This window comes from Lemur catta, chromosome 6 (genome assembly GCF_020740605.2).
Source record: "Lemur catta isolate mLemCat1 chromosome 6, mLemCat1.pri, whole genome shotgun sequence".
Taxonomy (NCBI): domain Eukaryota; kingdom Metazoa; phylum Chordata; class Mammalia; order Primates; family Lemuridae; genus Lemur; species Lemur catta.
This window is the reverse complement of record NC_059133.1, coordinates 2,902,103-2,928,711: the sequence shown is the minus strand read 5'-3', so window position 1 is coordinate 2,928,711 and position 26,609 is coordinate 2,902,103. Positions and strand designations below refer to the sequence as shown.

Genomic DNA, 26,609 nt, shown 5'->3' with positions numbered 1-26,609 from the left:
TGATTTTTAAATTTTTTGTAGAGGTGAGGTTTTGCTGTAAGTTGCCCAGGCTGGTCTCAAACTCCTGGGCTCCAGTGATCCTCCCACCTGGGCCTTGCAGAGTGCTGGGATTACAGGTGCAAGTTACCACACCTGGACTGTTTTTTCTATAGAATCCCAAGTGCAACTGAAATGATAGACTCTGAAACAGGGAAAAAGGAGCTCTGCGCATCACCACCCAAGAAGCTCCCCTTGTTCAGGCGTTGCTTCTCAAGCCTTCCCTGAGTTGAGGCCGGTGGGGAGGAGGATTCTCTGGATGCTGCTCCCTGGGGGAGAGGAGATGGGGGCAGTGTCCTGGAGTCTGTGCCTCAGCTTTAGCAGACATTTCTGGCAATTTAACTGGGCCAGATTCTGCCCAGAGGCCACAGGTTCAGGTTGCCGTGCTCCTGTATGGCCTGAGGGTTTCTGTGTGGATCCACTCCCTCTCCCCAGACTGCAGAGGAAATGGGGGCCGTCTGTGGAAAGGAGGGAGCTGGGGGAGTGAGGCTGTCACCCCAACTCAGCCGCAACTGCAAGCAGGGGACGTCAGCGTGTTGACTCTGCAGCATTTGTTCTTGCTGTTTCCTGGAGTTTATTTTTTACTCTACTTTAATTTTCAGTTTTTGAAAGATGAGATCACTGGATGGAATTTAGACCTAGTAGTTTCAAGCCTTTCAGAGCCTCTTCCTTGTTGGTCCTGGGTGGCTCTGTGTTGAGTGGCCTGAGGGCCTTTGGATCTTACCTTTGGCTGTCCCCGGCCTTGGGTGCTGGGTGTGGTGCAGGTCTCAAAGGTCGGCGGGGCTTTGTGTGCAGTAGCAGAAGGGGCACTGGGCAAGGGGTGGGCAAGCTTGCACTCTGATGGCCCCTCTGTCACTGCCTGCCGTGGGGGCAGGGCAACTGCCATCCTCACATACCTGGCTTCCTTTGTTTCCTTGGGATGACAGTCCCTGCCTGACCCTTCCCAGGACTGTGGTGAGATCAAGGGAGGGTCTGGCCACTGGTGGGTTCAGACGTGCTCTGGAGACAGCATGTGGGTGCTCTCATGGCATTCTGGTTCCTGGTGTGTCCTTGCCTTTGCCTCCTGTCCACAGTGTCTCTGCAGCCTTCGTCCTTTCCCTCACGGTGACTTGCCCTCCAAGCTCAGGCCTGGGTAACCCCAAAGGACCCCCGGAGAGCTCCTCTGCGTCATGGTACCTGGGCAGGCCCTGATCTGCAGTCCCAGGCACCAGTGGGAGCCTGACCACCAGCACACCCTGAGGTTGTCTGGAGTTTTCCAAGCCTCTCACTGTCTTGCTTTGATGGGGGTGTGTCTGTTTTATTGATGAATAACACTCTGCCAGCGAGGCAGGTGAATTTCAGGGGTGTCAGTTCCATTTTATTGCTCAAGAAACCATGGTCCCACTGCTCTGTGATGGGAGGAAGGGATAGTTGTGACCTGACAACTTTCACAGAGGGACAGTGGCATGGCAGGTGTGAGGCCACCCTGGTGCAGGAAGAACATGTGGTCAGGAGGCACACCCTCACCCTCACCGCTGTTCTCTCACCCCTGCAGAAAGTGCCAGTGATGCTGTCCCTCTGCAGAGGTCCCAGTCTCTCCCACATTCGGCCACCGTCGCACTGGGTGGGGTGTCCGACCCGAGCACCCTTAGCAGCTCAGCACTGAGTAAGAGAGAGGCCTCCCGGCTCGACAAGTTCCAGCAGCTGCTCGCTGGCCCCAACACAGACCTCGGTAAGTTCCCCGCAGGTTGGAGGACACAGCACTTGTTTTGTGGAGTTTCTGAAATAGATCCTGTCTTGAAGGACACGGTGTAGTTGCATAATGCACTAGCGTCCGTGTGTAATTTACCTTGTAAGAAGGTGATGTGTTTGTATTTTCATACCAGGAAGTCACTAAGACGTAGCAATTTGTGCTGATAGTTTCCTTTAGGCATGTTTTGTCAACGTATTTCCAATGTAGTTTGATAATGTATTTTCTGTCCTTTTTCCTTAATGCCCCAATTGCACTCTTTCTCATTGCTGCTCTTGGTGAGCACTTTGAGGCCAGCCATGTGGACGTCCTAGTTCTTCATAGTGTCCTGAGACGGTGGCTCACGGGGGTGCAGGGCTGGTGACTACCCCCTGGACCTGCTGACGTTGCACTTTCTTGCCATGGGGCTGGGGTCAGCAGAGGGTGACAGGCCGTGGGCACTGCAGGAGGGCCAGTGCGATGCTTCCCAGGCAGGCTGCTTCCAGGCACACGCGGTGCCCGTGTGGATGCGCTGTGGGCAGGCTCTGAGGGATGCACTTGTTTTGAAGTCCCTCAGATTGAATTCCCACTCGAACCCATGTTCTTCCATTTATGTTTCTCACCTTTGTCGAGTGCCACTCTGTGCTAGGTGTTTGCTAGATGCTGGAGCTCTCAGGATGTAGCCTTGGGCATGAGATCACGCATAGCTGGGGGGACAAAGTGTAAACAGTTGTGGCTGTGCCAGGTGGTGCTCCGAGGGCTGGAGAGCCGGAGGTGCAACGCCCGGCTTGGCCAGGAGGTGGCGAGGGAGGCATGTGGATGGGCCACAGGGAGCCCAGCAGGAGCCCAGCTTGTGCAGAGGCCGGGAGGAGGGGGAGGGTTTCTGGGGGAAGCAGGGGTTCAAAGGGCATGGCTGAAGCCCTGTGCCTGAGGAGGGCGAGGGGGGCTCTGGAACGCTCTCCCAGCCAGCAGGACACAGCTGTAGTTCTGAGTATAGTTCTCAGGGTGGGTTGTTTCTTCTTCACCGTTCTGTTTATTTTTTGAATCAGTGACACTTGCGTATGTTACAACATTACAAAGCACAACTGGGTGTACAGGGAAAACAGCCCCTTTCCCCATCCCTGCCTCCGCACTCCCACCCTCGTCACTATTCCAAGTTTCTCCTTCCAGAGGTGGCCTATGCACATGTTGCTTTAAACATTTTATTTCTGTGTAATTTCAGACTTACAGAAAAGTTGCAAGAATAGTATAAGCAACTCCTATGTGCTCTTTGCCCAATTCACCAATTGTTTACATTTGCCCCATTACCATTCCGTGTGTATGTGTGTGTGTGTGTGTGTATATATATTTTTTCGTGAACTATTTGAGAGTCATTTGGACATATCACATCCCTTTGCTCCTAAAACCTTCCCTGTATATTTCCTAAAAGCAAAGACAGTCTCTTAATATTATCAGAATGCAATTGTCAAAATCAGGAAATTTAACATCGATACATACTATTTTAATACCTGATATTATCATAATCCACAGCTCATATTCATATTTTGCCAATTGTTCTAATAATGTTCTTTCTGTTTAATTTTTCCTAGTCCAGAATCCACAGGGGACCATGCATCCTATTCAGTTGTCATGTGTCTGTCATGTCCATTAACCTGGAACAGTGACTCAGCCTCTCTTTCTCTTTTTTTTTAATCTTGACATTTTTGAAAGCACAAGCCAGTCATTTCATAGAATGTCCCTTGGTTTGCATTTTTCTGATGTTTCCTCATAACGAGATTTGGGTTAATAACTTTTGGCAGGAAATCACTTGAGAGATTTGTATTCTTGGTCACCGTAGCGGGAGACACATGATGTTGGTTTGTCCTAATATTGGTAACGTTGACTCTGATCACTTTGGTTAAGGTGGTATCTGCTTGTTCTTTCCCCTGAAATGTCACTCTTTTTCCTTTGGTAATTAAGAAGTAATTTGTAGAGAGATACTTTAGAGTCTATGCATTTATACAGTATATTTTCTTTCTGCACAGGAGTGGTAACTGTTCTGCACCCCACCCTTTTAAGCTGAACTATATATTTTTCCATAAGAGCGCATAGAGAACTGCCTTAGTCTCTCCAGCACTCTGCAGGGTGCCGTTCTGCGGGTGCCCCACAATTGCCTTCACCAGCCCCTGCCGATGGGAATGTAGGTTATTCCTAATTTTCTGTTATTACAAACAACTTGAGAACTTTTCTTCCGGCATCTGAACCTCATCCTGCAGTGATAGCTTCATAGAGCATCCCTGGATATAGGTGGGGAGGGAGGGCAAAGAGGAAGATGGTTTTGACTTGAGAACTGGGTGGGTGAAAGTCTCATCCACCAGGATAGGAAATAAAGGTGGCTCACGCTTAAAGGAGTATTGTCTGGTGGTTTAAGCACACATCTTAGCCACTTCCTTTTCTAGCGTGGTGGTGCACCTTCCTGCTGGATCCGGGTGCCTCCAAGGTAGTGCAGGGATGCAAAGTCACGCTGCGCTTGTGACAGCAGGTTCTAGAGTTGGGCTGCCCGCGTGGAGAGCTGGCTCCGTGATCACTTGCTCTGTGACCGTGAGCGAGCTTGGTATGCATCCTGTGTGTGTGTTCTTGTTCGTGTGATAGGCATGGTGAGAGCAGCACTAATTTTGCAGGTTAAATGAGATAGAACATACAAAACGCTTGTAAGAGTGCCTAGCACATTATAAACACTTAAAAATGTTAGTTATTTTTATTGTTATTATATTCATTTGTATTGACCTATTTGTACACTACCTTGATATTTATTAGTATAATATTGACAAAGTGGTCACTTCTGTTGTCGTTGACAAGTCAGGGTTGTTTATAGATCTGTTTTCCTGGCTGTGTCCCCTGGTTTCCCATAGTGGGCTGGTGACAAGGAGAGGGTGGGGAACTAGAAGGCTGCCTGGCAGGATCCTGTTGAGGTCAGGCCCTGAGCACCCATCTGGACTCTGTGAACTTTGTCACTGAAACAGCTCAGAAATTAAAATCATACTTAATAGTAAAGCTCTTGAGACTTGTGGGAAAATGTGAATGTGTATGGGTAGCTTAAAAGGTTAGCATGTAAATCAAATCCTTTTGTTAGGTTGATGGGATTATGGATTTTTTTTCTTTCTTTAGAATGCTATTTAAATATCAAATCTAAAACCAAAAAGCTAAAACCAGAGCTTTCAAAGTTAAACAATTACTGGATTTGTATTTAGTGGCAAGAGAAAAGATAGCCAGTAAATTGCCCGTTTTTATAAGGCAGTTAAGATAGCTTCCGAAGACAGCAGAATATACTGTCTTCACATTACAGAGAAGACGTCAGTGGCAAATATTTGCCAATGTTGGAGGAGCAAATCGCTGATGTGAGAAGCGCCCACAGAAATGATTCTACCTGCTGAATATCATTCCGTCCGGCCGACTGCTTGTTTTTCTTTGTTTAGCTTATGCTCTGTTATGAGCCTGGGGATGAAAGTAGCAAATAGAACTTAACAGCTCATTCTACTCTTAGCATTGGCTCAATATTTACTCACACAAAGACTGCCTGCATTGAAGCCTGAGATAATGACACTCATGTTTATCATGTGTGGCTGGTGAACGGTAGTATGATTTGTCGGCATGCAAAGCATGCAGTTTCCTGAGGACGGCTGAGTGCCTGCCACACAGCGGTGGCCCTCTGAGGGCACACTGTGTGTGATGCTCAGCCCCAGTGCTTAAGAGCTTTCAAGGCGTAGAACAAAAGCCATTACCCTTCCTTCAAGGAGCGTGGCCAGGCACACAGTCACGTTCCAGTTTTCCCGAGTGAGTATCGAGTCTGGGCTTTAGGATCGAGAGCATTCTGAGATAGATGGAGGTGGGGAGGAGAGGTTTTTTTGAGTGGCGGTTGGGGAGACGAGGGCATGACCAAAGGTATGAAACTGTATGCTCTGGAAGCAACGATGTGAAGAGATGGCCCCGCAGTGTCCGCGGCTGCAGGGCAGCCCTGCAGGGCCCGGGCCCTTGATGACAGGAGGAGGCAGGTGCTGCCCGGGAGTTGGTCCTCAGGCTGGTTTCTGGCTGTGCCCTCACTCACTGTGTGACCAACTCTCATCCAGTGACTCAGCGGCCTATCTCGTCAGCCGTAATGGGGCATTTAGGCCTACCTTGCAGGGTCCTGGTGAAGGTACTAGGTAGTTTATGTAAAGCTCATTCGTTCAACCAGTATCTGTTGAGCACCTGCCGTGGTTGTAGGTGCCGGGGAGAAGCAGGGAGCCAGGCCCTTGAGGGAGCTGACATTCTCAGGTGAGGAGGCAGACAGGCGACACACTCCCTCAGTACTCCTGAATCCACAAGAAGGTTGTAGCGTCTATGGGGAATAAAACGGTGCTGAGGGAGAGAGGCTGGGGGCTGCTTCAGAGTGGGTGGTCAGCAAGATCCTTTGGAATAGGGGACTCTTCGGGGGAGGTCTGCACGAAGGCAGGCATATGATGAGGGGGAAGAACATTCCAGGGAGAAGGGCCAGAGTGCAAGGGTCCTGCTGGGGTGGAGCTTCATGTGCTCGAGGACTTGGAGCAAGTGTCGAGGGTCTGGCCTGGTAGGGGAGGGGCTGGGGAAGTCAAGCTTGGCATGGAGCAGTGGAAAGTGGTTGCTGTTCTGTGGAAGAAAGAGCCGCTGAAGACTTCTGAGCAGGCTGTCGCCCGTGGCCTTGGGCTAGGCAGAGTCCTTGGCAGCCACTTGGGAGGTGGAGGTGGGGGAGGGGCAGGGAAGGGTGGGAGCCAAGGGCCTGGGCCTGGGCTTGGGCTGGGTGGGGTGGAGTGGTCGGGTCAGTTCCCTGGGTGCCGTAGGGTGGGCAGGGAGGGTCTGGAGCCTGACTGGACATGAATTGGGTAGACTGGGGAGAAGGAGAGGGACAGGACCCCCATAGTTCAGAGCTTAGGGGCTGCAGGGATAGGAGAACAGCTGATGGACACAGAAACCAGAACACACCCAAGATGTGTCATTTTGCTGGGGAGACAAAGTCATGTCCTCATGAAACAGAAAGCCAGGGAAAGCGATGTATCCAAATAATTGCATAATTACTGCCATTTTGGGGCCCTTACTCTGTGCTGGGCACAGTGCTTTATACATTATGTTATCACCAAGAAAACCCCCCAAGCCCCCAAGCACCACCTATCCGCCTGAGATTAATAGCCTCATGGCTGGTTTCCAGCTGAGGAGGTTGCGTCCGAGGCTAAGTGGATGGGGTGCCCTCCAGCCCTGCCATGGGGGCAGAGCCGGCTGGGGACAGGCCACCCTGGACTGGGCTCCCAGCCTCCAGGTCGCACATTTCTGGCTGGTGTAGGCGGTGGGCATTCTCAGTGCTCTGCAGAGGCCTGAGGAAGGAGGGGCCGTTTTCTCTCCCATGGGCCTCATTGGAGAACTTGGCTTCCGGTCCAGGAAGGGAGGACTGTGTGGACATGCGGGATGGCCGGGGAGAGCTGTGGCCGGTGCTGGCCAGGGCCTAGTGTCACCCTCTAGTGGCCAGACGCTGGCCTTGCAGCTGGTGCGCATTATGAGAGCAGGCGTGTCGGCGTTAGGGTGGGGGTGTGCGTACTCGGGTGTGCCAGTGGGTGTTCTCCGTGTGTACTGACAGGTGAGGGCAGTCTCAGAAGAGAATGACAGCGTGAGGGACAAAGATGAAATCCCTAGCTAACTCAGTCTTGCTCTGGAATCTCATCAGGGAAAGGTTTTTGCCAGGAAAGCAGCCCCACTTGGCGCTATCAAATGCAAAGACTCCAGGGCAGAGGAAATAAATTCATGCTTAGTCTTGGTCATTTTGCATAGCTCTGCTTCCAGGACCTCTTCTGTGCTTCAGTGCCCAAGCCACACTCGGCTCCTTGAGGGCCCCTGAGAATGTAATGCGCCTCTTCACCCACCCCTGCCCCTCCGCTGGGCTGCCTGCCCTTCCTGCCCTCTCCAGCTGCTTTGTAATTTTGACCCACTGGCTTAGTTAGGCCCGTTTATATCCTGTGTCTAATCAGGTGTTGACAGCATTTGTTCTTCAGCCTGAGCCTGCTAGTGCCAGCTCAGCTAGAGGTGAACTTTCCTTAGATCAGCACTGAGGACAGTTGCCCAGTGCCAGCAGATTCTGGAACTTAGAGTGTAAGTGGCAGCTCCACTCGGGCTGTCAGGAGTCACAGGCAGGGTGCCTTTGAAGGCCGGCTTTGTCTCAGCTCATGTGGTTTCACTTTTAAATGAAACGAAGAAGGTTTGAAAAGAGGGCTGATGAGTTTATGAGATTGCCTGGGCGGGTGTCTGAGGTTCCTCCCCAGCAGCTCAGCACATGGAGCCAGGTCCGCAAGGGCACCAGGGCAGGGCTGGACTGCTGGCTTGCAGGTTGCTGTTGCCCTGGTGCAGTGGACGGGACTGGCACACAGTTGCTGTGCAGTGTGCATCTGCGGAGTGAGCAATGTGACCGTGTGGCAGCATTATGTGAGGGCCTTTCCCCATGGTCGCTGCACCTCATTTCCTGGATGTGGGTTGGCTTAGCCTCACCTTGCAGGGGGAACAGTGTGTTTGCTGATTCTAACGGTCTACGCAGGGCGGGAGGTGGTGTGACTGGGCACAAGAGCATGCGGCCAGCAGTGGGGATCCTAGTCCTGCTCCCAGCCTCCCCCGCCGTGCGGTCTGACTGCGAGCGAGTGCCACCTTTGTCACAGTTTGCTCCTCTGGCAGTAATGGGCTACTGGATCTCGTGGGCCTGGTTTTCTTGGCATGTCGTCCTCTCACTCTCTAATGTGCCTTCCACCTATTTCTCCTGGATTTCCCCCCATTTTGGTTTTCTCTTGTTGCCTTGCTTCTGGTAACCCCGGGGGAACACTGCTAAAGCAATTGTCTTCTCTCCTCTCAGTGTCTTTTAAAAGTTCATCTATTTTTAAAGACATTTTCCAGGTTAAAGAAAGTCACCTGAGTTTGATTCATGAGTCCCTGCTTTCTTCTACAGAGCCTCCCCCCATCTCTGTACACGGCAGCACCCTCTGTCCAGTCCTCTGTACACCCCACCTCTAATCTGTCACCAAATCTCGCTGACTTCTTATGCTCAGCACCCCCACCCTGTGCCCTGGTCCCAGCCACCGCCGTCTCACCTGATGGTGGCAGTAGCCTCCCCATTGGCCCCCACAAGTCCCCTCATGCCCAGAATCGTCCACAGCAGACCATGATCTTGTAAAAATGAAATGTACATCAAGTGCTTCTCAGAGCCATCCTGTGACTCCATGTCACTTGGGGGAGGCTGGCCACAGGCCTAGTGATAGCCTTGGAGGCCCACCACACTCGGCCCCTTTCCTCCAGGCCTCACTTCCTCCTCCTCCCCCAGAACACAGCTGCACGCCCCTGCTCCAGGGCCGCTGCACGTCCTTCCTGCTGCCCTGGGTTTCTGCACTGAATCACTTCCCCAGATCTCTGCTCAGAATGTTGTCACCTCTTCGTCAGGGTCTCCGGACTGTGCTGTGTGAGGCAGCAGCATTTCTGCCCTCAGCACACCTTGTTCGCCTTGTGCCCTTTGTCTTCCTCAAGCCGGGCGCTGTCCTCAGGGCCTTGCACAGTGAGTGTCATGTGGTAGGCACTGTCATTTGATGTCGTTGACCGACTCTTTAGTTGGACTTTCCTCTCCTTTCTCTGGGGCATACATGGTCCTCTCTCTCTACTTTTGTTTGGTTTCTTAAAAATATTTAATAAGCAATTAAATCTAATCTAATATCCAAATGACAGCTCAACAACAATAAAATCATACTTCCTTTAGCCGGGAACAGGGTTTTCAAACCCCTTGGCTCTTAGTTCGTGTCTTCTGTCCTGTGGGTTTCCCCAGGCCCATAGATGCTTTGCCTACCCTCCGGAACTTTGCCTAATGCCCCAGCAGGTTTTGCCCAGGTGTTCCCACTTAGGACAAGAGCTATGCCCATTTCTTTTCTCTGCATCACTTTCTCACTCTGGGGTTTCTGTCTCCATCATTAAGGGGAACATTATTGAAAGTTAGAGAAATGTAAAAATAATAAAACCAACAAACCAACATTGCCACTGTTTACACATGCTGTATTTATTACAGTATGTGCCTTCTTTCTGCCTCTTATTTAATGCCTCCTAATTGGTTCTTACCAAGCCTTCAGAGCTCTCTAGCAGGAATTGTTCTTGATGGTTATTTTATTTGCAGTACAGTCTGTTGGGCTTTAGGAAAGAAGTGTGAGAACCTCAGATAAACACGTTGGCTCTTGACTTTTATTGCATTGCCAGTAGCTTTTTGTTTTGGTGACATTTTCACTGCTGGATGTGGTATTTGAACTACATGTAGTATCACTTAGCTGGAAGTAACCACATTGAATATGATTTGGTAAAAGCTAAGAATTTCATTTACTATCTATAGTAGAGTAAACCTTCAGTTTAATAGGAAACCTTTCATTGTTGTTTCAGATAACTTATTTCTATTGAATGACAATTTTTAATATGTAATATTAAAAGCAAATAATTAAAACGTGCTATCACTACTAGACCTGCCCTACAGGAAATACTTAGGACTGCATTTTACATGGAAGAGCACAACAGATACCCACCAGTGTAAAAACATCCAAAAGTTAAAGCTCACAGCTCTAATAAAACAATAGCACAAAAGGAAAAACAAAACAATAACATATCACTCAACATGATGAACAGAACAGCATCCCAAATACCAATACTAACACTCAGTGTGAATGGTCTGAATTCTACCAGATGTACAAAGAAGAAGTGGTGCCTATCCTACAGAAATTATTCCATAGCATTGAGAAGGAGGGAGTCCTCCCTAACTCATTCTAGGAAGGCAGTATCACCTTGATATCAATGCCAGGAAAGGACACAACAAAAAAAGAAAGCTACAGGGCAATATCCCTTATGAATATAGGTACAAAAATCCTCAAGAAAATACTAACAAACCAAATGCACAACACACCAAAGAAATAATCCACCATGACCAAGTGGGTTTCATTCCAGGGATGCAAGGATGGTTTATCATAGGCAAATCAATAAATGTGATTCACCACATAGACAGGTTATCTCCTTTGTCTGGCATTTATTTTATGTGATAATTAGGGGAGCAGGATCCCCAGGATCCATTTTGCAGGTGAGGAAACTGAGGCTCAAAATGGAAGAGGACCTGCCTAAGATTAGAAGCCAGCAGGGAGCAGCAATCCTCACGTTTAATACAAGGTTCTTTGTATTGAGCACTGCTTTGCTTGCTTTCATAGGACACGAAAAATCCTCTTTTAGAAATTTGGCATGGGATTAAATTGTAGATGATTAAAATAAGAAAACAGGAAGAAATTTCTATTGAATGGAAATGCAAGGGACAGAAGATGAGAAATAATCCAGTTGCCATCACAACTGGATATATCACAGGGAGCTAAACTTCAAATCGGTTGCCAGGAATAAAGAAAATAGTGGGTTTTGTGTCGGGAGATGAAGCATATCACCTTTGTCCTGAGTTTATTGTGTGGGGTGAAACGTTGCCGGGTAGGGCTTTGGTTCTGGTTTTTAGCCAGATCATGAAATAATACCAACTAGGGAGGCTTTCTGTGGAAATCCCAGACTGTGTTCAAATTGGTTGTAAAGAGGAAAAGTTCAGGTTTGCTTAACATACTTAAAAACAGAATATAGATGTTCTAGGATAAGAGATTCTAAAAAAGTAGATTAATGTATTAATCTGCTTGAGCTGCTGTAGGAAATACCATGGACTGGGTGGCTTCTGCCTCCAGGTTGCTTTGGAGTGCGGCAAGACCACTGCAGGGAGTGGTTCTCGAGGTGCCCGGAGCTCATGCGCTCGCCCGTGCCAGCTGCTGTGGCACCACCGACTTTTTCCTGAGTGTCCTTCCCCACCCTGATTTTCACAGAGGACGGGAAGGTATAGATGCCATTTGTTGTCCTTTTTTTTCCACTTAATGTTATGTCGTCAGCCTTTCCCATGCTGCTATAATCTTCCTAACCATCATTTTTAATGGCTATATAATGTTTTGAAAATGATCTTAATTTAAAATTGTTATTAAAATTGTATATCTGCCTAAGTCAACATTTAATTTATATACTTAATCAAAATTTAGACGTGTTTACCAGTATTCAAAACACGTAGCATTGGCTGTACTGACAGAAATGTTCGTCGATGTTCTGGAGGAGGAGGAGGGTAGAAATACTCCAGGGCTTACCACTTAGAGGGTGGGAACTGGTAATACTTATTTTCATTTTTTATTTACTAGTTTTTTCTAAATTGAAAAAGCTGCATTATACAAAGTTAAAAAATTAAAATGGTCCCAGAGGCTTACACACTGATAACTCAATCTCCCCCCCCAGTCCAGTAGGAGCCCTGCTGTCTCGACTCCTTTCGGAGTATCCTCTTTATATTCAAGAAAATATATTAGACGTGTGTTAATATATTTCTCACTCTGCTGCATTTTTTAAAAAGTACAGATGGAAGCATATTAGTGTTATGTGCCCTTTTTCTCACTTGAAAAATAAATCGGAGAGTCTAAGAGCAGGTGATATTTACTACATATGCATAATCATCCTTTATTTTATTCACAAGTGTTAAAATGGCATAAAAATCATCAGATTTTCAAGTAAAATATTCTTTTTTTAAAAATTGAGGTGAAATTCAAATAACATGCAGTAAACCATTTTGTACTGGCCTTTACTGCATTCCCGGTGTTGTGTAACTCCCACCTCAAATACTCTTAATGCAAAAGAATTGGCAGATGTTTAGTCATGGGGAGAAGTTTTTTTGTATAACCATAATTACATAATTGAGGACTTATAGTCAAATGAAGAGGTAGGTCTTCCTGCGACCCTTTGGGGTGCCCCTCTCCAGGCGTGCCTCATGGTCATACACTCTTCAATTAAGGATTCAATTACCTCTGGAAAATATGATACATCAAATCTGTCTTTTTGTCCTCGTGAATACCGAGGGCACAGCTAAGGTGCTTAGAGTTTGTAGCCTGACACCCAGGATAATAAAAGCAGCTCAGATCAATCTGTTAGCAGCACAGTGTTACGAAGGGAAACAGTGTGGTCTAGCTGGTGGGCACCCTTCCCTTCGTGCTTACCAGGGGACCAAACTTCGCAGGACTGGCCTTAGCAGGTGCACATTTCTGGAGCACCTGTGGGTGCTGAGCTGGGTGCCCGTCTTAGTTCAGTGAGCCCTGGGAATCATCAGAGGTAGGTGGTGGTCTTTGTGGCCCTTCGGTAGAAATGGCTTAGTTGGAACTGAATCCACATCTATCTGACACAGAGTTTGTGCGCAGGCTACTCTGTCAAGCTGCGTCTTGCATGGAACTTGGGACTTAGGTGGGTAGAGTTAGCCAGTGTTTTGGGAGAGTCTGGAAAATTGCTTGTTCACTTGTTTTTATGCTATCCAGGGTCATCATCATCAATGTGAGACACTACCCAATAACTCTTTTCAGGTGTTAGTAGAAACAACTAGTCTTCAGAGGCATCTGAAGGACAGGAGAGGTATAGCCAGCCCCTTTTCTCAGGGCTGCCAAGGTCCTGTGTGTGTGAGCAGGGACCCTGTGTCCCTGGACCCCCACTTCAAGGGTGTGGACGGTGCTCTGACAGCTGGGAGCAAAGGTGTCTGCACTGGGTGGAGAGAGAGCGTGCGGGCCGTGGCCACGTGGCTCGTGGCGATGACCAGATACTCACAGTCTTTCTCCCTGCCGAATGCTAAACCCTTTGGAATTGAATGATTTCTTTGGAAGAAAAGATCTTTTATGAGATACTGATAACATCCTTCGTTTTTGTTGTCCTCTCTACCGTATACTAGTTGTTCAAGAGGTTTATAATGTAAGGAAAGAGGAAGTGTACCAAGTCAGAAACCAGGCGTAGGGACCTGCACCCTGGGCAGCTCAGTGTTCCTGACGCTCTGAACACATTGGTTTGCAGTCTGAGGTGTGACCCACTCCATCTTTCTTTGAGGCTTCCGCCCTTTTTTCTTTATATTTTGTCCTGGTTAATGTCATTTGTGTAAGGTCTGGCATATTGAGTGTGCTCAAAGCTATTTGTCAGATGGATTCTTGTACCAATTAGGTGAGTTTAACTTGCTCTGTGTCATGTCCAGATGACTGGGCACAGCTGGGCTGGCCGCTTACTTGCTCATTGCCTTGTTTTCCCACGTGTACACCCTGCAGCTGGTCCCTTTGGAGCTCCCAGGTTGTCCTGTGTCCCTCAAGGAAGACAGGCTTTTATCCTTAATCTGCAGCCGTGGGCTGGGCTGCTGGTGTCCACAGGCCATGTTGCGACCTACAACCAGCCTCAGTGGCTCTTGGCTTCAAGGGAGCATCGTTGGCATGGGCCAGGCCACATGTCAGGGTCCAGGACAGGCTTGTTACCAAGCACCCTGCAGGGTGGCAGACTGGCCGCAGGTTCCTGTGGGTGAGGGGACACTGGGCATCAGATATTCGACGAGCTTGCTTTGGCCAGGCCCAGGCCCAGGTGCTGACCAGTGACTGAGGCCATGCAGAAGGCTTTGCCTGTTCCTGGTGGGGAAGGCCTGTTGGATGGAGTGGTAAGGAGGTGTTGGGGAAGACTCTGTGGTCGGGCAGACCCAGCAGAGGGGTACCGGTGACAGAAAGCCAGCTTTCCACATCTCTCCATTTGCCCGTCAGACATTGGCAGGTGCTTGCTGAGCGCCAGCCCTGTGCCGGACGGTGCCGTGCACTTGGGTGTGCTGTATAGGCCCCTGGCGGCTGGCACCTGTGGGTGCGTCTTGCCTCCTGGGTGTGATTTCAGTAGCTGGGGTGGGACAAGGCCATCCCAGGCCGAGGGACTGGCTTACGCAGAGTTGGGGGAAGAGGCAGGGAGGGCAGGGTCTGAGCAGTGAGGACGGAAGCAGCCGCAGCTCCAAGACAGTTTATCGCGCTACATGCTAAGCACGTTATGTGCGGTATCCACGCAATTCCTAGAGACTTACAGAAGCCCAGTCACTGGCTCAGGGTCACCCAGCTAGTTGAGCCTGCACTGAAAGCCAGTGTGTCAGAGGCAGCTGGCATGCCGTCTCTTGCACCGCAGGAGTGATAGTTCTGTGAAGAAAGCAGTGGCAGGAAAAGCCAAAAATGCAGCTGGGGCCAGATCTTGGAAGGTCTGGCCTGCCAGGCTAAGGCTTTGGCTTTGAGGCAGCCGTGGTGCTGCGAAAAGACCACTGGAGACGGAGAGGAGGTGCTGGGAGCCTGGCTGGCGTCCTGCCTCTGCCAGCTGCAGACATTCTAGCTTCTTAACCCAGCCTTTCCCTTAGTTTCCTTAACAGTAAAATCGAGGAATTGGTGCAGATGGTTGCAAAGGTCTAAGAGTCTTTGACACTTGGGCTTTGTTCTGTGGGTAGTTGGGAGCCATGGAAGGTTTTGGGGTGGGGAAGCGGAATGATGAGAACTGTGCTTTGGGGAGGTTAATTGGGCTTCTGTTCCCATGTGATAATCCAGTAATCCTGCTGTCCGGCTGGAAGTGACAATGTGGGTGACACTTTGAAATCCTGCAGTGAGTTAGCTGCACTCTGAACTGTAGCTGTGCCATTTCTGGGGCTGGTGGCAGCTTCTGCTCCCTGCCGCTGCCTCCCCCCTGCCCGCTTGCTCCCTGGCGCCAGAGCTTGCTCCTCTTACGCCCAGTGGGCACAGCAGACCAAGTACAATAGGCCGTTTGGGGCTGGCCTGTGGTGGTGAACAGACTTGGGAACGTTCATGAATCCCAAGGATCGCAGTGGTCCGGATGTGGGGCTGGCATCCGCAGTGTGCAGGCTCTGTGGCTCCCGTGCGTTTGTCACTTTGTGGGGTGCTTGGCCCCAGAGCCTCTTCAGCCACTCTTCCCGCTGGGCCTGACCAGCCAGCCCAGCGCTGCTCGGAACCCTGCTTGCTGCCTGTCTGGTGGCCCTGAGTGGCTTTGGTCTGGCTCAGCGGGGGCAGTTTGGAAAGGGTGTTCAGCGAAGTTGATCGAGGAATTGGAAAATGGATCTTAGTGAAAGATGCAGCCAGGTAACTCAAACTTTGGGGTGCCTTCGTTGATCCTTGTTTTATTGTCATTCTTGTCAAATTTTAAGAACTACCATTCAATTTACATGAAAATGTTTCCTAATCATTGTAAACTTAAATCTGCCCGTTTTGACTTAATCTTAGCATTTATCTTTTCTCACTTTGGTTCTTTCCGAGCCATTTCACATTTCTTTGGCCCTCACTGTTTTGCAGTTTGTCTTCCCAGCACATGTGCCGTCTCCTGTCACCGACAGGCTCTGTGGTGTCCGGAGCGTCTGTGGTGATTCATGTGGCCACCCCGGCCGAGAACCCTCCAGCCACCTTCCAGGGAGCCCGAGGTCCTTCTGTATGCAGGTCACTGGCTTTCATTTGCTTGTTCCTTTACTTTAGTGACCTTCTAGATCAGACCATTAAATACTTCACCAAAGTACACTCTTTTCTTCCATTTATTCATGGTTATTTCCTCAATAAAGTGTGTATTGAATTAGTAAGACATGAATTTCCTTATGTGTGCCAGTTCTATCAGAAGTCATTAAAACTTTTCTAGGCTTAGGCCTTCTGTGCTTGAAAATTCTATCCCCATTACCTAAACCAAATATTAAAGTATAAGATCTATTTAGCAAAGTCATTTTTTGATCTTTAGTGTGCAGCATTTAATTTACAGTTATTTTCAATGAGATTTTAAATTTGCTTTGGCCAGTGTAGCCGACTTTTCTTGAGAGAGAGAGAAATCTTATTTTCATTTTAACTTTTTACTGGCTCTTCCATTTTCCTGGGGTGGAAGAAGAATGCTTTTATTAATCGTGAAAATTATTTCTGATTATGTCATTCAATTAAAAGATATAGTGAGCTCCTACCAGGCTAGGCACGGGGGATCCAAAGGCTTCTGCTTTAATGGAGAAACAGATCTGTCGCAGATAATTACAGCAGAGCCAGGAGGGGTTAGGCCTCTTGAGTACATGTGTGACGTTCTGTGGAAACAGAGACAAACAAGTAGTGAATTCTACTGGGGTTTTGGCTGCAGGGTGGGAGTGGGTGGGCCCACGTGGGCCCGAGCAGCTGCAGAGGAGGTGTCCTGTCCGTGCTGGCACTGTAGGTTGAGCCAACCTTCTTCATCCAGGACTGGGGCAGAGTGTGCCAACAAGGAGAGGGCACCCCATGGATAAGGAATGAGGTCTAAAAACACTAGAGTAATTAGGAAGGTGGCGTGGTTTGGACATCTGAGTCTCTGTGTCCAGAGGCAGGAGGCAGAGCCTGGGCCTGGGGCCCCAGTGCTCTGAGGAGCCTCGCTGGGGAGCGGAAGGCTGATGCTGGCTCCTGCCTTTCTGTAGCCTTTGCACAGACGCCTTGTCCTCTTCCACCAGCCGCTGGTGTGGCAGGAACGCGAGCCTTATCTTCCTGTGAAATATTGGACTTTGGTAGTCTCTGCTGTTCTTTAATTTAAAATTACAAATGTTCAATGTTTAAAATGTAGCATCTACTATAATAATAAGAAAAATGATAGCATCTAATACTTTTAATGCTTACTGTGGGCCAGGTGTGGGGTGAAGTACTTGAAGTGCATCTTCCTGATCATTGCTCACAGCAGCCCTCTTGGGTAGACATGTTGTTACTCCTGTTTGACAGATGAGGAAACTGAGGCTCAAAGGGGTTACGAAATATGCCCGGGGTTGCAGATTTTGATGTCACAGAGCCAGGGCTCAGGCTCAGGAGTGTCCGAGGCCCCTGGGCACGGCCTTCCTGCTGTGCTGTGCCACCTCCCACAACCAGGGTCAGGAAAAGAGGTAAAAACCAATTGTAAACTGCCAGCCTGGTTGCCCCAGGACGTTGAAAGAGAGAGTATCTTCTTGGTCTCGTTTTGGGAGGCCTCTGTGTGTGTGTGCGTGTGTGTGTGCGTGTGTGTGTGTGTGTTTTCCTTCTCATGTAGACTTGGGATCAAGCAGTGTAGCCAATTATGTATCTGTTTGTTTTTACTTATTTTAAATGATATCTTTTCCCAGGAGGCTAATTTTCTTTGAAAACATGACTGTTAATGGCTTTGTAATATTCGTTAAAATACAGTCATTTCTTCCATTTGCTCATGGATGAAACATTCCTTAAGCCATTCTGCTATTATTTGGGCATTTAAGTTGTTTCCAGTTTTGTTTTTTATTTGTTGTAATGACTAACCTGTGAGGAACATCCTTGAAGCATAACTCTTTGAACACCTTCTGTATTTCCTTGGCACAACCCCAGCGTGAGGCCTTGGTGCTAAGTGGAGGCGTGTCATCTGTCACTTGTGCACTCGTGCTGTCTTGCTCGGCTGTGTAGTTCCCTGCTGGTCCTGTGCAGCTGGATAGCGGCTGCCGCCGCGATTGCTCTTTGCCCTGTGGTTTGTGCGTATCAGTGTTTCGAGCTGGAGTGCCCGGGGCACAGTAGTTTCTCTGGACCTTCGGATGCTGTCTCACTAGGAGTGTGCCGTCCTGCTTCCCCTGTGTTTGATTCATGAGGTTTTTCTCAAGACTTTCTAGATTCCTCAAAGGTTGGTGGCAGTTTTCACAGGATTGCAGCCATTTCTTAGTCTAATTAATTGATTCACTCTTTCACTAACTCGCAGATTCAGTCGCTCACTCATTGATTTGTTCAGTCATTTATTTGGAAAACATTTCTTAAGCATCTACCTGGTGCTGGGCACTGAGGACACAAAAGCATGTTTATCAGTCATGCTCCCTGCCCCACAGGAGCTTACCGTGCTGAGAGACGGGGTGAATGCAGAATTCCAGTGTTATGGATGGAGAGGTGAAGGCAGGGGAAGAACCCCTGGACCTCCATGGGTGAGGCTTGTTTGGGGTGGTGGGAGGATGGAAGATGGGGTAAAGGCCCTTGCACGGAGAGGAGACCTGCTGGTGGGTTGGGGCGAGTGGAGAGGATCGGCCAGAGCCCGTGGGGTGTGCATGTGTGCCGCAGGCAGGCACGCACCTGTGAGAGCTGCGGCTTGCCAGGCGGGTGAGGCCAGAGCCTGGGGCAGGGCTCTGCAGAACAGTGACGCGGTTGGCTTTTGTCCTGCAGATGGTGTCATTTCCCTGCTTACAGTTCTTTAAAAATTTTCCCCGTACCCTTGGGACAAAGTCCAAGTTCTTTGGGTGGTCTGCCAACCTCCCCAGCACTTCTTGTCACTCCCCCTCTTTGCTCTTTGCCCTTTGTGCTCCCGTTAGCCCTGGAACTGCCAGTCCCGCTCTGTGTCGTGCTGTGCCGGCACTGGGCCTCCCTCTGCGACTGCCCCATCTGCTCTCTGGGGGGCAGCTCCTCCTGCACCCGTGCTGTCCTCTGCGCCCCCCCTCGCAGGCTGTGTGTGGCCCCTCTGCCTCCTTCCCACACGCGTTGGTTTGGGAGGTCTCTGGGCAGGGCCTGGGGCTTTGCACCGGGCCATGCTTTGTGATAAATTGGTGAGCTCAAGAGTAAACTCTTCCATGAGTTGTGTTTAGTCTTTCCTTTCTCTCAGCCAAAAACTGTCATTTTCAAGAAATTTACTTCTCTCTAAGCACCGAGTAAAGTTACTCTTTTCCAGTAAGATTAGGTGAGTTTTTTGGAGGACTTGAAGGAGAATCCAGTCCCAATATAAGCCAACCCAAGAATAGCACCTTATCAATAATAATGGATTTTTTTTTTTTTAAGAGTCAGGATCTCACTATGTTGCAGAGGGTGGTCTTGAACTCCTGGCCTCAAGCAATCCTCCCACGTCAGCCTCCCAAAGTGCCGGGGTTACAGGTGTGAGCCACTGTACCTGGCCTGACATTAGATTTTTTATTAGGGCCTGTTGCGTGCTAGGCTCTTTGCTGTGGGCAGCACAGTGAGGTGGGGAACCTGTCCTCAGGGAGGGAGTACACAGGTGGGTTAGCCATGTGGTAGGTGACGGGGTGTGTGTGGTCAGGATTCCTGTGTGTCCCAAGAGCACTTTGGCCAACATTGGCTGTGGATGAGCTGAGAAAGAAGATGAGGTGGTCAGGGTGGGCTTGGTAGATGAAGTGGGGGCTCGGGCTGGCTCAAAGGCTCTGGACGGCAAAGGAAGGGGCCCTGCTTACACCTGAATGGGGCCCCCGGGCTCAGAGCTGTGTGCGCTTGGGCACATGTGAGAGATGCCTGTCTGCCAGGGGACTCCCCAGGCCAGTAACCTCAGGATCCCTGTCGGGAAAACCCCCACCCTGCGGTGGGGATTACAGGAAATCAGCGCCAGGATCGTTCAGACAAATGTGGGTGACCCTGGCTGTCAGGAGCCACGTGTGTCCCGCTGCATTAGGGTTTCGGGAGCTGACAGTATTTGAATTCAGAGCATTTTATTGTCTTCCTTGGAGAAGTCCACATCTGGGAGGCAGAGTGAGGTACAAGGTAGTGGGCTGTCAACAGCGTCTCTTTGAAGAAACCAGAAGCCAGGACTACACCAAACCTCAGTGACTCCTGATAGCCTGCAGGGTTCCCAATCTGACTCGGTCAAAAGTGTGATATAGAAACGGTTTTCACTAGATAAAAAAATGCATGTTTATTATAGAAAATTTGGAAAACATAGAAAACTGCTGCAGAGAACTCACTACCTGTATATATCACCACCTAATTTTGGTTTCTGTTATTTGTGTGGTTGGCATTATTGTACGCTGCCTACCATCTGCGGTCACCTGGGAAGGGTGGGCGCACTCTGAGGGCCCCGGGCCCTGGGTGGTGTCTCGGGGGTGTGGGAGGGCGCGTGGCGGCCTGCCTGCGGTGGTGTCTGTGCCGGCGTCCGGGCTGGGCAGGATGTGGGCTGCGGCCAGCAGCGGGGTGTGATCCTCGCCTCGCCGCTTACCGTGAGGATGAAATGAATTCATGTAAGTGAGGCTCTTAGAATGGTGCCTGGCACGTGGGCAGTACTTAATAAATGTGAGCAAAGCTATTTAGTTTTCTCCTCATGGTCACTTCTGGCTCTGCTCTCCTGCTCTTCCCTGAACCCTTGTTTTAATTTAATCAGCGCACAGCACTCCTGGCCTGAGAGCCTGCCCTGCGCCAGGTGCTGTCACAGGGAATGGGAACTCGGCGGTGACCAGGACTGACAGGTGCCCCCCACACACCCGAACCTGGCAACACACCAGCGTGTGATTTAAAGTGTCCTTTCAGCCATACGAAGGAAGTATGAAGAAACAAGTGAAATTGATTTTAGTGATATATTTTATTAATCTAATATATATAAAATAGCCATAACATTTTATAAATTCAATGTACAGTCAGTATAAAAATTGAGATTTCTTGTTCTCACTGTTTTTGCACTTAGTCTTTGAAGTCTGGAGTGTGTTTCCCACTTAGCGCGCGTCTCGGCTGGGCCGTGCTGCGGGTGCCCAGCAGCCCCTCTGGCTCGTGGCTCTGGACTGGGCCCTGCAGGGCTGGCGTGGGGTGGAGGAGGGGCTGCTTGCGGGGGGATTAGGGTGGTCCTTCTGTCGGAGGGACACCAAAGCTTAGACCTGAAACTTGAGAAGGAGTCGGCCTTGTGACCATGTGGGGACAGAGCCCTCTCAGGCGGGGTCGTGTGGGGACAGCTTAGCATGAGGGCAGCACTTCACCGTGAGGGCCACTGTGGCTGCAGGAAGTGAGGGGGGAGCACGGAGGGTGTGAGACTGGAGGGGATTCAGGGATGGACCCTGCAGGCCACTGAGGGCCGTGGCAGGAGGTCAGATTTCACATGGTGGGTGGTGGGAGGCCGATGGAAGGCTGTCGCAGGGCGTGGCATGATCTGATGTAGGCCTTCAGGGTGACCCGTCTGGTTTACCTGGAGGAAGACAGGAGGGGCATGCGTGGTCAGGGGAACGTGTGGTGGCGGAGGTGGTGAGACGCGTGGAGTTTGGTGGCGTGTACTTGAATGCTCTAGGGGGGACTTGCTGATGGGCTGGGAGTGAGGGAGAAGGGAAGGGGGGCCATCCGGAGTGGCCGGCAGGGCTGCGGCTGAGCATCTGGAGATAGTGGTACTGTTACTGAGATTTGGGGGAAAAGAGAGAGAATTTGGTTTGGAGCATGTAAAGCTTGGGGTCCTGGTGGGACATCCAGGCGGCTGGACATGGAGGGGAGCTCTGCGTGTCTGCAGCCAGTGCGGACGCCGGGTCGTGATGCGGGAGTTGCTCTCTGCCCTCTCTTCCACGCGCACCTCGCTGGGTTAACACATTCTTTATGCTACAAAAAAGGGTGATGCCTGTGTTTTTCCTTAATATAAGGCATTGGTGTGTGTAGTAGATGTTACTAAAGTTTTGGGTCTCAGGGGGATGACCTGGTAGTTATGTAATAACTTAAAATTGACCATTAAACATCTGTGTTCCAGAAAACCACAAAATTCCCTTTGCTACCAGGAGCCTGGAACTCCTGGGCTCAAGAGATCCTCTCGCCTGGGCCTCCCAAAGTGGTGGGATTACAGGTGTGAGCCACCTGCTTGGCTGCCACCAGGAATGTCTTACAGGCACCTTTTTCTCCCTGGGGTCTGATCTCTTGCCACACCCACTCTGGTGGGCTTTTCCTCTCTGGGAAGCCCAGCTCCTCTCAATTGCTGGAGCAGATCACCCCACGCCCTAGGCTCTGCTGTGGGAATCTGTCCCTGTCCTTTTACCGCTGGGTGCTAGAAGTGACATGGAGATGGGGGGGACTTTGCTCCCTCCGTTTATGTGAATTATGTCATACCCCACTTGCCAAATGATTATAGTGAATTGTTTTAAATAAAAATTGCCCTCACATATTAAATATGTAATATGAAAAAACATTTTTCCAAGAGAAGTTTATCTGGACTATGAGACACTTCAGCGGTCTTTTCTCATTTAACAATTCGTCATGGCTCTTCCCACGGTGGAACGTTCTTCTGCAAGCAAACATTTAATAACTGCATAAAGTGCCATCATTTGTATGTCCCACATTTGTTTGGCCACCCCTGTTATTACACACTTGTTCCTTCCAAGTTTTCTCCATCAAGCGCTGCCTTAAATATCTTGGTGCTCACATCTCTGCTCGCTTCTCTGGTTATTTTCTTGGGGTAATTACTGGATGTAAAATTATTGCTTTGAAAAATACGGCTATTTTTAAGACTTGATCAAGTTTCCTTTTTTTTTTTTACCTTATGGACCATCTTTGTTTCTGCTGTCAATCTTCTGTGCTAATTTTTCCACAATGACGTTTGTCTTGCCCATATGACGTGTAAGAGGGTTTCCACAATTGTCGTGCTGCAGGGTGGGCAGGGAGCAGTGAAGGTGGGTGTCTGGGGCTCCTGGAGAGACTCAGCAGGCCGGGCCTGGGGGTGTCAAGGTCCCGGAGTAGACTGTGCCTGAAGGCTGATGAGGTGCCCACGTACACAGTGACCCCATGAAGGAAGTGTTGTACCCATTTTTCACATGAAAAAATGAGGGCCAGAGAGTTGATGTGGGTCACAGAGGGCCTAAGCAGCAGTCAGGTTTTAAACCTGGGCGGATGTTTGTCTGATCCAGAGTATAACTTGAGGGATGGCTTCTGGCTCACAGTAAGTTGTTGAATGAATAAATGAAAACGTGAGTCTGGTTTTAGCTTCTGGTTTTTTTTGAAAGACAGATTGGCTCACTATAAAATCTGTTTTTCTTCCTTTGCCGGAAAGCTGTCAACAGAGATTCTTTCCTCTATCGTGTTGTAGAGTTGATTGACAGGGTTCTTTGTGCCTGGAAAGCAAATTATGTTAAAATGTTCTTCACAACCTATTTATAAGTGACACGGTTCAGCAGCATTCTCTGGTTATAATCTGTGTCCTGCAGTGTACTGAAGCACAGCCACTGCCACTCGGGTGAGCGGGGGCACCTGGGTCCAGCCGCCTTCCCCTGTTCACGCCAGGCTTCCAACCTCAGTGGACCGGGAAGTCTCATCTCAGTTCCTTACTTCAGAGCACTCTGTCCACCGTCAGCCACGTAGTGGCTTTGTGTCTCGATACAGGACTAGTTGGGCAGGCCAAGGTAGTCTTTACGGGGGCTGGTATGTAGCTTGGGGAGAAGGAATACATTCTGCTTCTGCCTAATGGCATTGGCTTTTTTCCTCTTAGTGCAGATTGTGTATCTAAAATGTGACTCTGCCTCATCCTCGTTGCCTATCCCTAAGAAATTTCAACCACCCAGAACCCCTTCAAAATCTCCTGTTTTCCTTTCTCATGGACCCACCTTTTGAGCATGTGTGCACCAAATAGTATTTTACAAGTGACAGCCTTTTTTGAATCATAGAGAGCCCTGGCTGCCAGCAGAACATCTGCTCAGCATAGGTGACTGGCCTGCCCAGACTTCTACCCGAGGACATGTGTCAGCTGGGCCAGCCTGTCATGTGAGTGGGATCTCCGCTCCAGGTGGGCTTCTAATGTGTGGCCAGCCTAGCTTCACTGCTCTCTGAAAGCACCTGGTCAGGTGCCCTGGGGTCCCCAGGATGACAGGTCACTTTCTACTGGGGACCAGTGAAGGTTTCACCTAGGATTTGCTTATCTTACCTGCGTGGAGTGTGCCAGACTAGCCCATGGGAGCAGAGTTAAAACCGCCCTGCAAGTCTGTGCGAATGGTATGGCATAGCTTTCCTCTTTTATGACCCCCCAACAAAACAACCCCATTTCGCAGAAGGTCTCACCGCAGATCATTCTTGTGACTTTCTCTAAGGAGCTTCCGTGCACCATTTACCGAGGTCAGAAGCACGTTGAGGCGAGGTGGTTGCGCCGTGCTCCTGTGCCCTCCTTAGACACAGCATGAGTTTTTCTTTAGGGTCAGGACTCAAGTTGTATTTTTCTTTAGTGTTTGAGAGAAGGGGCAGAGATGGGATGCATTTGTTCAGCATGGTTTCTCCCCCATGGACTAATAACTGTAAGTAAATGGGACAGGCTGGTGCGAGTGCAGTGGTGTTTACAACTAATTGATCACAACCAGTTACAGATTCCTTTGTTCCTTCTGCGCTCCCACTGCTCCACTTGACTAGCCTTAAAAAAAAAAAAAAAAAAGTAAATGTGATAAATTTAAAAAATGGAAGCCTTGTAATTCTCCAGGAAGAAAGACAAAAGCATAAAAGCTTAGGAAGGCAAGAAACCTTTTAATTGGGCTGTTGTCCTCTTAGTTGTTAGTATTCTGGTTTTAGCAACATGTTTGTTTTGTACTCCCCGGGCCACTGCAGAACACCGGTGTCTCCTGCGTTTCTGTCTATTCCAGCTGCCCCCCTTCAAGTTCAGACTCCCCCATCTCTGGCCTAGACCATGCTGGGAGTCTGCCATCTGGCCAGCTAGTGTCCAGCTTGCCTCTTCCTGCCCATCTTCCGTGGGTGAGTTTATTAGAACACCAGTCTGCTTGTCTCAGCTGTGCTGAAAATCCTTTGTTAGGCTCCTCCTTGGAGCTCAGAGGAGAGTTCTGTCCCCTCAGCCACCCCCTTCCCTCTCAGGCCTTCTCCCACCCTCCTGCCTCATCTTGGGCTATTCTCTGCCACTCGTTGTTACTCTAGACACACGGGCTCATCTCTGCTCCTCGAGTGGGCTGTGCTCGCGCGCAGCGCGCGCGCGTGCACACACACGCACACACACACACACACACACGTGTCCCCATGTCAGGCGCACATCCCCTGTGTGCCAGGCACATTCTCAGTGCCTTGCATGTCTTACTTCAAACTTGAAACAACCTGTGTGGCAGGTGCTGTTATTGTCCCTGTTTTGGAAGAGGAGCTTGGGGCACTAATACAGTAAGCAAAGTCCCCAAGGTCACAGGACCAGGATTGATATCCAGATGTCCGACCAGGGGCTCCTGTTCTGTGAGGTGCACGCCGCCCTCATCCCCCTGCAGCCTCCTTGTTCTGCTCTCACTGGGGGCCCCTGCTTCGCTCCTGTGCCATCTCCAAGTCTCAGATCAAACAGCACCTCCTCTTAGTCATCTTTTTTGACTCTTCTCTCTGTCCTGGCAAAATTAATTGTGTCACCTAGCATGTTGTTTACTAGTTACTGGTGGCTGGGCTGTGAGTCCTGAGGGGCCGGGGGTGTCTTGTACACCTTGAGATTGCACAGTCTGTGGCACATAGTAAGTAGGCGCCTAGGAAACTTTGGAAACATTTGGAATTTCTTGAGAATGTATATTTTGAAGTTTACCCTCCTTCATGGCCTGGTGAGTGGGGATTTGGTGAAGAATGGTCCTGTCATCCCTTCTCTCTTCTTATGTTCCCTGTCATTTATGAAGTCATCTCTGCTTTTGCTGCTGATTAGAGATAAAACTCTTCTGACTTACTAGCACGAAGAGAATACATCTACTTAACATTGCTGCCAAATTAATACTGCATCTGGAAGGCCAGGGAAAAGCCAAGTTAAGAGAATCTTACTGCATAATTTATGAAAGACTGAGTCATAAAATAAGCATTTACAATGGCCTGTTTGCCCAAGGTAGGGAATGGTAATGCAGCTATTATTCATCCCGATGGGGGCAGTGGCGTTTCTATGCCTCCAAAAGGTCTTCTGGCTCTTACTGTCCTCAATAGATTTCTGAGGTTTTCTCTAGCCTCCCTTTCCAAAATTGGCTCTCTTCCTGCTTGGAGACCAGAGCTTTGAAGTTCAGTGTTATGTGAAACGATTTTATGAGAACTGAGTGTGTCAGTACTTCTAAACAATGAAAGTCTTTAAAAAAACCCCAAGATAACAGATTCAGTGCCAACTCAGTGCTAGACACCATGAAAGGAGCAGGGGTAGAGAGGAAAATAAGACAGGCTCCATTCCCAAGGTGCTGCCAGTTGGCTGGAGAGACAGATTGCATGCCTGGCAATGTGAGCACACAGCCCCGTGGCTTCTCGGTAGCTGGTGAGGCAACAGGGCTGGGAGGCTGTGGAGCTGCGCAAGGGCATTGCAGGTGTCGGGAGCTGCACCCAGGGCA

At 49.5% G+C, this 26,609-nt stretch overlaps 1 protein-coding gene across 1 annotated transcript in view; it reads left to right on the top strand.

Annotated features, from left to right (window-relative positions):
• The window catches only part of TBC1D22A (TBC1 domain family member 22A), a 327,765-nt gene that overhangs the window by 18,384 nt on the left and 282,772 nt on the right, over positions 1–26,609 (top strand). Inside the window, 1 exon segment of the mRNA XM_045552759.1 lies at positions 1,571–1,747. Within this exon segment, the coding sequence (XP_045408715.1) occupies positions 1,571–1,747 (177 nt within the window).